Below are 11,587 nucleotides of genomic sequence, written 5' to 3'. Positions count from 1 at the left end.
TGGGCCACCTCTGTCCAGGTCTGAAGCCCCTAGGGGTCCTTCTAGCAGTCACAAGGATGGGTGGGGACAGCTGAATGGCACTGTGGGCACTATAAAGCACTGCCTTTCCTGTTCCTGTTTCCCCAGTTGGTTCCATGTTCACAGCTCCGTCAGCCCAGACAGTGAGGGTGAACTCTCTTGCCCACTGGTTTCCTCCAGATGCCAAGTCAACCAAGCCATCATCTAGGAGGCTGCTGGTGCCTGATCCTGGGGGCAGTGAGAAGGAGGAGGCACTGGGGGAGATACAGTCTCAGAACCTCGAGTCACAACTAGACCCCACAGAACACCTCCATAAACTTCCCAGGGCTGCCAGGAAACCTTATTTTGTAGAATACCATTTAGTTACACTGTGAACACCTTGTGCAAATGGCTTGGAGCCCGAGCTCAGAACTATCTTGGCATTTGTTGAATAAAGCAGAATGTGGCCAGAGAATCACTAGGGAAAATTTTATCTTGAAGTGGCACTAGCTACTACGTAGTAAGCACCTGTGAGGTGCCAGGCATTATTTTAGACACATCATCTCTTTTAAGCCTCAGAAACAGCTGATTCCAGGGAGGTGTTTGGAGCATGGATGAGTGAGACACCCCACCCCACCCCCCGCCGCCCAGCCCGCAATGATGGGGCAGGCGCAGATGGCAGACCTCTAGTTTCTTCTCATCCTCCCAGTAGGCAATCCCAGTCACTTCCCTCCAGCCCTGGGAAAGCCCAAACCCCTTAAATCAGAAAACAAACCACCTGAGGTTACAAAGATAAGGTCATTTATTCACGTTATATTACTGGATTTTAAAGACAAAAATACAGTTGTTTTGAACACCAAGGTCAGACACCTTCCCCTCACCCCACTTTACAATGGTAAATTCATACATTTGCATACACAGGAGATCAAAATACACAACAGGTCCCTAGGACAGGAAAGCTGCCCCCTCCTGGCTGAGTGGGGGCACCCCCACACCCAGCCCTGAGGTGGGCAGAGACCTGCCTGGACTGAGAGCCAGCACCAGCATTTCCTTTTAATCTTTCCCAAAGGCCACTTTTACAGGGTCACCAGCAATGAGATGGACAGAAACAGAGAAAGACACAGCACACAACAACATCACGGTGACAACTTCCAGGCGAAGGAAATGCTCCCTGAACCCTCAGCCCTGAACTTCTCAGGGAGGAAACAGGACACCTGCAACTTAAGAACCAGGCAAGCAACCGGGCCTAACCTTAGACCCAAGTGGGCCCCCCTCCGAGAGCACCAGAAGGTCAGCAAATGGTTAACAGGTGAAAGCAGGATTTCCCTTGGTTCTGAGAATGAACCACATACTTGACTATTCCAATGGAACATAAAGGAAAGTGCACCAGGAAAACAGAACCTCAGAATTTTCTTTAAGAGTAAAGTAAGTAACAAAGAAATTACCGCCCAGGGTATTTGTCTGTTTTCTCTTAAGGCACTTCGGAAAAGTCAGGATCTGGGGACAGAAAGAGGCCTTCATTCTTTGCATTTCCCTACACTCCCTCTCAGTGCGGTCATTCCTGGTTCCACTGACATCTCTTTTAGGGAATGGGGGGAACTGACAGAAGGAATACTCTTTGCATAGCCCAGCTGCTCCTGCAGTGGAAAAGAATTTTTAACCAACACAAAGGCTTCTGGAAAAGAACCACGTTAGCATCTCAAGATGCTCAAAGCAATAAAGGCACAGGTAAGATTGGGGCTGGGCGCTAGCTCAACCTCCACACTAAGGGCGGGGGCTCTGGGCTGCCACCAGCTGAAGGGTCAGCCCTGGGATCAGATGGCTGAAATGCAGGAGCACCCAGTGGTAGCAACTGCCTTGTGCATCTCACCCCGGAGAGGCTAACCCTCTCCCAGCAGAGATGGGTTTGGAGAAGTCACCCCTGTGGATCAGCCTCCCTGGACTGGGAGCACCGGCGAAAAACCTGAGGGGTAATGGGAGGCTTCAGGCACCATGAATGGTTGTCGGGGAGCGTGGGAAGGTTCAGCTGAACTTCTTTCTAGATCTCTAATTAAAAGGCACATTCATGCTGGAGAATGAATAGTCTGTTTGACCCTGAGTCCCACAGGCAAGGTTTAGGAAACGGGCAAGAGGCAAAGGAACAAGAAATGGGGAGGAAGGAGAATGGGTCCTGCAAGGTAGGCCAGGAAGTGTGGCCAGCACAGCAAAGGAGGTGGCCCCCTGACTCCACAGGGGCTGTAAAAGAGCTTTCCTCCCCATCCCCAGACTAATGGACACAAACAACCTGATGGCTGTCATTTACAACTCCACAGCCTAGGGCCCCCTCCCACCTGGGGAGGGAGGTGGGGAGCTCTGCTTCACAGGCCTAAGCTTCTGCCTCCCCCAGAGGTCTAGCAAGATAACTCTGGCCAGGGAGGCCTTGCCCTCAAAGGGCCCAAAGATGATTTTGTTCTTCACAAAATCTGGCCTGCCAACTAAATCAGAGGTCTGCTCATAGCCAGTACAGCATACAATATTTTTCCCCCTAAAAAAATGCTCAGTCCCTCCCTACACTTAAAACACCACAATAAAAATACATAGGAAATTCAAGTTTATATAGCATGCTCAGAAAAATAAATTGCCGTGATTTAACACTAAATAGCTATGCAAATCTGGATCAACACAGAATCAAGCTAAATCATAATTAGAACCCGATTTGTTCTTTCTTTAAAATACTACAAACTGCTTTTTAAAAAAGTCTTTACATTCAGAAATCAGACAATCTGGAAAAAGGCCACTGAATGTGAGAACACCCAAGGCTTTTGCTCTGATGACTAATGTTGCCTTGGAATTCACACATAAGCAGGGCAAAAGGTCCAAGGCTCAAGTTTTAAAATCCTTTTGCTAAGACACACACACACACACACACACACACACACACACACACACACACAGTGATTATAGTAATTGCATACCACTAAAAGGTGGGGGAGGGGTAAAATGAGAATAGTTGAGATAGTATTTTTCTGTTAAAATATGCAAACAAAAAACATCACACCAATCCGATTTCAGCAGCACTCTCCATTCTTTCATAAAGTAATAAGAATACCACAATTTAAAGCGAAATTCTTACCTATTTCACAACTAATTAGCAGTTTGTCACTGGGAATGAGTCCCAAAGTCATCAAAGTTGGGGCTGCGTACTGATTCTTTGGGGTGACACTGTGAACATGCCGAGAGTCCCCCAAAGGCTGATGGTTTCTACATTTACAAACACCTTGTAGAGTTAAGAAGTCACATGCTGAGCCAAGTTTGGGGCAAAATATCCCACTTGTCCTGGTCATCTGGGAAGGCATCAGAATGATGAATGAAGGAGGCCTATCACTCTGATTGTTAAGAATGAAAGGGACCAGCCCAGCAGATTGGCAGAGACGCACAGCAAAGGTCCCTGGCCATTTTCAGGTCTCTTACTAGTGTACCAAAATGCTAGCTCGGTGTCCCGATGTCCACTGTGATTTTGGTATACAATGGGTTTCTCTCTTTGTCCAAGACCTCGTAAGTGAGAGTGTTCAAACCATCAGAGAGCATTGTCTCCTTGGTATGTGCAATTCGGTCAAACCTACAAAGAAAAATAGGTAAAAGGATGGTGTCAAAACAGAAATCTTAAGAAAAAAAACATTAAACATCTTTCATCACATGTCCACCGACTCAATCTACCGTTCCCATGGAGAGAACCCTCCCTTTTCGTCAAGGCATGGAGCCCTCTCCAGAGCCTCAATCCTGTAGCCTACCCCATTTGAAAGGGGAAAGAAGGAATGTAAATGAACACAGAACACACCTCTGAGGATTGGGTTCATTTTTCTTGTCTCTTGAGTGGCGGATCATCCGACACTTGCCAACCATAGCATTCGGGCGAGATACAGACATACCTTTAAAAACTAATCTGAAAGGAGTAAAAAGACAAGTCATCACTGTAGAGCTGCCATGAGGCTGGGGTCCAAAAGCCCCAGCTATAAGACTTGTACCCCATCCACCATCTTGTTTACTATTCTCATTCAGCCCATACCCCAACCCACTGTGGTACTGCTTAAAACTCACACTGGTTCTGCAGTTGGTGTTGGTGACTGTTCTGTGCCAGGCACTGGGGGAGTCTGCCCTCATAGATCGTATAGCACAAACTTAGATCATAGGACCATCAGTGTCAGGATGGAGGTGAAGAGGGGAGGAAGGGCTGCTGAGCACAGAAAGAGAAGCCACTCACTCTCCCTGAGCAAGACTAGGCTGAGCCAGCTGTGAAGATGAAGGAGTGTGTGCTAGAGGATTTCGGGCAGCCAGGACAGCTTAGGCAGAGGAAGAGAGAGCAAACACAGGGCCCTCAGGGAACACAAACTTCCAGGGACTGGTGGAAAGGGTCTGGAGTAAGAAGTGGCCAGAGATGAGGCTGGAAAGAAGGGGGAAGGCTCAATCATGGAGGCCTTCTCAGAGCTTTTAGCCTCCCAATGATCAGTGCCAGTGTCTGAAAGGGATATAATACACCGTTCCCCAAAGGTTTTTGGCCAAAAGGAAGACTCTCTGATAATCATTGTAAGAATGAAGAGCAGAGAACAAGACTAGAGGCAGCCAGAACAGGATGGAAGATTCTGTGGAGGTCTGCGGGAAAGGAATGAGGACCAAAACCAAAGCCTTGACAGCAGAAATACAAGTCAGTTAAGAGGCAGGACTAGCTGGTTGTGGATATACTTGAAGGTTTCTGGCCTCATCTCCCCCAGGGCTGACCTAGTGCCGGGCACATGGCAAGTCAGAGTGTAAGAGTGAAGTCCTTTATCTTTCAAGAAAGCTGCTCCACAAATCACTCATCCTTCTAGTCTCTCCACCTTCAGTGCTCTCTCCCATTAACCTTCTTAACCGCTCAGGTCTGTGGAGGTCACATCAGCCCTGAGCACCATCCCAAAGGCCCAGTGCTTGCCCAGGTGGCACTGTGGAAGCAAGTTTGTTTCTGTCTGGACCCCCTATCCAGGGATTCAGCATCTTCCCCACTGGGGCCTGGTATGACACAGCACTCTGCATGCTGGAGATGCCTGTAAATCAATTTGTACACACTCAAACTCAGGTTTTCTTCCAGGCTGATAGTAAAGACTTGGGTCGTATGATAGGTTCTCACATTAAGCTGACATGGGTGCTGCTCTGACAGACACCTTCTGTGAACTGATCAAATTAGTGTACTGCAGGGCACCTGGGTTGCTTAGTGGTTGAGTGTCTGCCTTCGGCACAGGGCATCATCCTGGGGTCCTGGATCGAGTCCCTCATTATGCTCCCCATGGGGAGCCTGAGCCTGCTCCTCCCTCTGCCTATGTCTCTGCCTCTCTCTCTGTGTCTCTCATGAATAAATAAAATCTTTTAAAAAAATTTAATGTACTCCAATTCAGGAAGATGCTAGGGTATATTCTGATATCAAGCTCACTGATAAGCTCAGGCTAGCTCCCAGAGGCAGAAGGTGCAGATAAGATATCTGTGGCTGACAGAGCTAAAGTCCTCATGGCCAGGGAGAACTGGGCAGAGTGCAGTTTCAAATGCCATTGGAATTTTTTTTTTTTAACTATCTGCCATGACAATCCATATGATAAAGGCTTACCAGCTTACAGGGAGCCCCGGGGTGTGGATGGGGCAGGGCTGGCAGTGGAGAGATGGTTGTTGGGGCTGGGTGGGTCCACAGAAGTTCATTATGCTACTCAGTCCTCTTTTGTGTATGTTAAAAATGTTCCAAAATAAACAAAGAACACAAAGATTCTGTAAAGGAACTTAGGATCCTGCCCAAAGAAACTTGTTTCATAATCAAGCGGGACCACAATGAAATGCCGAATTTTTGCAAAGGACACATGTTTACTTCTTCAGGACAAAACAGCATGTGTTATAAATCAAAGTAAACTCAATTCTTCACTTGGTTCTCATTTTGCATGTTCCAAGACTAATGCAAAAATCACAGAAGCTAATCTTCCTGAAGACATTCTTCAGCACCTAGAGCACTGACAGCGGGGTGCATCTAAGAATATGGGCCAAGTGGGGACTATATCCACCGAAGGGTCAATCCTTGCAGAATAACCTGCTACTGATTGAAAAACTGGAAGTGAAGGGAGACAGGGAAGAGAGAGATCTAAATTGTGACCATTACCTGTTATAAATGTCATCATCTTCACCTCCCCAGCCCCAATAATTATTAGGAAATCCATTGATGGTGAGAAACTGTTCTTTACTGAGAGCAGAGACACCTCCAAAATACTGAACATAAGGTAGGCTGGGGGAAACACATACACACACACAAAGAAGACCAGTGATTAGTTAAGTTTTGACTTTTCAAAATAAAGCCTGCTCAAAGCATAAACACTTTTTTTTTTTTTTTTTTTTTTTTAGCATAAACCCACTTCTAAAGTTATTTTTATTTTCTGGGACTTTTTAATTGGGGATTTATGAGGGTTTTCTTTGTTCTGTTTTTATATCAGACTCAGATTATCTTACAGAAGACACAGATATCAAAGAGTATAATCTTGCTCTAAGAATACTGTGTTGCTTCTGTGGTTACCTGGAAAATTAGTCAGTGACAAGAGCATAAACCCACTTCTTGTGCCCCGTTCAGGAATTTGCTTTCCATGTGTCCTGCTCCTGCATGGAAAATCTTATCCAGGAGGTCCTGGAAACTGAGATTGTGGTAAAGCCTCCCTATGCCCACTCTGTTATGCCCTCCCTTCCCACCCTCAGCCCATCTACCAGTCTAACTTTCATTCTTCCACAGGTATACTTTGAACACTGACCCAAATAGTTGAAATAGCATTTCTGAAAATCTGCTAAAGTAAAATTTTCTAGGAAATTTCTACCACATCCTAACTTGGCAAAATGTATAATGGTCAATCTATTTTGACACATTTTCAAGCATTAGGGCATCTGGACTCTCATCTTTCCACCTTTTTGTATTTTACTACTTCAGTGGTAATGAATCATGGGCTCCTGAAGGATGCAGCTGGAGCATCAATGAGAAATGTTAAAGACTCAAGTCATGCCCAGAAGCCATGCAAAGGCTTTCCCATGGGTCCTTTAGAGGCTGTGGTTTTGTGATGACCTTGTATACAGCACTAAACCACACTAGGGCTCTTACTGGAATCCAAAGAGACTGAAACCCATCATACAAATTAAGGAAAACTTTAATTCAGACTTTGAGGGGGAAAGTCAGCCAAACCATATAGAACATACAAAAAAAAAAGTGTAATTATTATTTTCAATACTGTTAAGTATCCACGAAGAACCCTGGGGGCCCAATTTAATGAGTCAAAGGTAATCTATCTGTAATTACATGTCATCACCTAGGTGCCTAGTTATCCACCTTTGGGCATACCATATACTACAGTCTGTGCCTGACAGCAAGGAAGGGTTTGAACTAGGTGGCCAGGCCAGTATGGTTTCTCACAATCAGTGTTTTTACAAAAAAGGACTCTTGGTGACCTCATGGGAAAGTACAGCTGAGATGATGAGATTCGGTTTCACTGTCTGCGCTGTTTTCTCTAACCAACAGCCTGTCCCCCAAGCCTGACTGGTGCTGGGTAAAACAAGCATGGTGCTATGGCAAAAAATGATGTCATCACCACCATGCTCTAAGAGAAGGGGACAGGGTTTGAGCCTGTGTATCTCAAAGAGAAGATACACGTACAAGGAGAGGTAGGGAGGAAAGATGGGAGATGCAGGGTGACATTTATAGTCAAATTCTCCCTTCTTTAAGACAGCGAGTTTAGGGTCAGGTCTGGGGAAAGGACTTCACAGCGTCCATATTTTCTTCTTTTTAATTAAGTAGGCTCCATGCCCAATGGAAGGCTTGAATTTGGGAACCCGACATCAAGAATCACATGCTCTACCAACTGAGCTAGCCAGGTGCCCCTTAGCATCCCTGTTTTCATCTCTCGGGCCCCAGCCCCCCAGGAAAGAAGGATAGAATGAAATTATGGGAGTAAAATGAATCTGAAGAATAGCATCTGTATCTAAACCAAGGGATTGCTGTTTGGCACAGGACTGCCACACTGGGGTATCAACCTAAGCCAGGGATGCATAGCACATAGAGTACCTACAGCAGCTTCGTGGAACTTCACGCTGACTTAGAACAGGGAAGGAACCATTTGCTTCAACGTGGATGGAACTGGAGGGTATTATGCTGAGTGAAATAAGTCAATCGGAGAAGGACAAACAGTGTATGTTCTCATTCATTTGGGGAATATGAATAATAGTGAAAGGGAATATAAAGGAAGGGAAAAGAAATGTTGGGAAATATCAGGAAGGGAGACAGAACATAAAGACTCCTAACTCGGGGAAACGAACTAGGGGTGGTGGAAGGGGAGGAGGGCGGGTGTTGGAGGGGAATGGGTGACGGGCACTGAGGTGGACACTTGACGGGATGAGCACTGGGTGTTTTTCTGTATGTTGGTAAATTGAACACCATTAAAAATTAATTAAAAAAAAAAAAAAAAGAACAGGGAAGGAAAGGTCAAAAGGTCAGTTTACTCAACTGATAGGTGATTTAAAACAATTCTATATTAATAGAAACATGGGGGATCCCTGGGTGGCGCAGCGGTTTGGCGCCTGCCTTTGGCCCAGGGCGCGATCCTGGAGACCCGGGATCGAATCCCACATCAGGCTCCCGGTGCATGGAGCCTGCTTCTCCTTCCGCCTGTGTCTCTGCCTCTCTCTCTCTCTCTGTGACTATCATAAATAAACAAAAAACAAATTTAAAAATAAAATAAAACTTCAAAAAAAAAATAGAAACATGGATAATTATGGAACAAAATACAGATTTATTTTTTAAGATTAAAAAAGAAGTACAAGGCTATTTTCCACCTATGACAATATGCTTTGGATTATCCCACTGCCCTTGGGGGACAGGCATCAGTTGGCACCCTCACTAGGGGCATTTTGATGGAAAAGTCTGGGTCCCAATGTTTAAACAGAAGCCTGTGCATCATGTTCTTTCTTAAAGCACCAAGGTATATCTGCTAAGGCATCCAAATCCAAGAATTTATTGGGGGCAAATGATTCCAACTTGCTTCCCAAACTGTGTGGGGAAGGGGACAGAAAAAAGCAAGGAAATATGGCAGCTGTTTGGAGCTTAAAGGCTAGAGCCATCCCAAACATAAACACTCTTCTTGCCTGGATATGAAGAGGTATGTGTGTTCCTGGATTTCACTTTCCTCCTCAAACAATAACTGACTTTGGGCTTAAAAAGCACCCTGTTCTCAGGGGAAGGATTCTCCTCTAGAACCTACAGAGAAACTCCTGGGCTGGAGGAGCTGCATCTCCTAGTCCTTATGTAGGGGCAGAGCATGTTTTCTGCAGATTCTAGTAAATATCTCTTACCTAAATCCAAACTTATCCATTGCTACAGAAATGTGCCGTGGCTGTGAAAAACACCTGTAGGCATTATGGTCGTTCATTGGAATGAGGTCCACGTCACTGAACACAAAGCAGTTGTAGTCATAGTCCTTCAAGGCCTCTTGAAAGCCAATATTGAGGAGCTTAGCACGATTGAACATGGTTTCTCCAGCCTAGTGCAGAAATAAAAGAAGTGATATCAGATATCATGAGGCCACTGAGCAGAACACTGACAAAGATTGGTGACTTATCGGACTACATGTGATCACGAGCCCACTCGTTTCTCTGCTCTCACTTTATAAATCAATACCAAATGGCATGCCCCATGTCAACAATCCCACTTCTAAGAATTATCATGTAGGACTTGCAAATATGAACAACTTGCTCACCATGGATTTTCATTATAACAAAAGACTCCAAACAATTACATAAGCATTGCTAAGGAAATGGTTATATAAATTATGGAACATCCAAATAATGGGATAGAGTTGTTTTAAAAAAATAAGGAAGCTCTAAAAGAAGATAATTTTCAAGATAGTATTGTTACATGAAAGGCATTTAAACATATGTGTCATATATTTATGTACTACATATAGATTAATACCATAAAGATAGCCAGGAAACAGGTATCTATTGGACTTTTCGCTTCTTCTCTCTTGGTATGGTTGACTGTTGTTTGATTACCACATTGTGTGCCTTCCCAGGTGTCTGTCACTAAACTAAGTACCAGAGAAATATGATGAACCCAAATCAATCTTAGCTCTCATTGTGTTCACAATGTAGGGTAGGAAGCACTGTGATACAGGCTATGACAGAAACAGGGTGTATGAGAGAGAAGAGGACACCTGCTTCTGGAGGCCAACCACTGAGTCCCGAAGCACCAAGTCTGTTGGTGCAAAGGTACTTCATATTTTATTTACTTATTTATTTTCAGTTCCTTCACTAGAATATAAATAAGCTCAATAAAAGCTGAAATTTTTAACTTTTAGTTCACTCAGTGCCTAGAACACTGCATGGCTTACAATAAGAGCTCGATAAATAACTGCTGGATGGATGTATGGACACACGGATAGATGGATGAGTAGACCAAAGGATGGATTTCAACAAATAATGGCAGATGACAATTCTTCTGGGAAGCTTCAACCATAAGGCTCTCTCAGGGTCACCACCATGGTTCTCTGCTCTTACCAATTCTCACGGCCCCATGTAAGGACAGTAACAGTATCAACACTGCTACCCTTACACTTAGCAGTCCATAAACCCTTTCATACATGTACTCATCCCAGTCAGAATCCTCCCAAAAATGCCATGAAGAAACAAAGGTACAAAAGTGACACAACTGATGCTGGACCCAATACTCTGAAATCCTCATTTAGTGTTCTCTCCCAATATCTCTTGGGAATCAACAAGACCAGGGCCTAGGACCTTCTACTTTGGGAAAAAATGTATCTCACAAGGGCCTACAGTGGCTACACATTCTCAAAGGTGGGATCCCCAATATCCTCTCTCCAGGCCCCCAAGAAAGGATCTGAACACTAGTGCTAAGGCTGCCTGTGTGAATATAGGGCATACGGATGGTGCCACAGATGCCCAACCTCAGGTGGGTGACCGAGAGAAATGAACACAAGTACCAGGAAGTCAGAAAGAGCAGCCAAGAGAACAGTGAATGAATTAAGGAAACATTTTATACAAGAGAGAGCTCCTCTCTTCAGCCCATGACAAAGCTTTCTAATCAAGCATGGTGAAAGGGGGAAGGCTGAGCCCAACAGCATACACTGTGATCTTTGGTTGTACCCACCACTGAAGAGTCATTCAGAATCCTGCCTTCACCTAATCCTCTGCAAGTCTTGAGGTGAAAAGAAGTTTAAAGTTTAGAAACCAGACATAAACTATAAAGTTGTTTTAATTGCTATTATTACAACACATTGCTAAAATTCATTGGGAGATATGACATTCAGGGCAAGTGTTTTACAGGCTTTTAAACATCTCAACAATCTTGTAACAACCTTCATCCCAACCCAGATTTCCTTCATTCTTCCCAGACCCTTCTACCTCCTGACAATGGAGAGAGGTGTCTGCACCTGGTACTTTTCATCCTCTAGCTCCTCTAGCTCCATGAAGATCCTAAATGTTAGCTTCCTCTGAATAGTTTCAAACATAATTCAGCCCCACTGAACACTTTTCTGACAAGTGAAAGGGTGTCCCAACA

At 44.7% G+C, this 11,587-nt stretch overlaps 1 protein-coding gene across 1 annotated transcript in view; it reads right to left on the bottom strand.

Moving 5' to 3' along the window:
- Nucleotides 1-781: 781 nt before the first annotated feature.
- B4GALT1 (beta-1,4-galactosyltransferase 1) overlaps nucleotides 782-11,587 on the bottom strand; it is a 53,452-nt gene continuing 42,646 nt past the window's right edge. Inside the window, exons 3-6 of the mRNA XM_026008974.2 lie at nucleotides 9,364-9,551; nucleotides 6,146-6,268; nucleotides 3,815-3,919; nucleotides 782-3,595 (exon numbers count right to left, since the gene is read on the bottom strand). Of these exons, the coding sequence (XP_025864759.1) occupies nucleotides 3,463-3,595; nucleotides 3,815-3,919; nucleotides 6,146-6,268; nucleotides 9,364-9,551 (549 nt within the window). The 3' untranslated portion in view covers nucleotides 782-3,462. The remainder of the gene's footprint in view (nucleotides 3,596-3,814; nucleotides 3,920-6,145; nucleotides 6,269-9,363; nucleotides 9,552-11,587) is intronic.

Source organism: Vulpes vulpes, chromosome 12 (assembly GCF_048418805.1).
Source record: "Vulpes vulpes isolate BD-2025 chromosome 12, VulVul3, whole genome shotgun sequence".
Taxonomy (NCBI): Eukaryota; Metazoa; Chordata; class Mammalia; order Carnivora; family Canidae; genus Vulpes; species Vulpes vulpes.
Note: the sequence above shows the minus strand (reverse complement) of the source record. Positions and strands in the feature narration are given on the sequence as shown.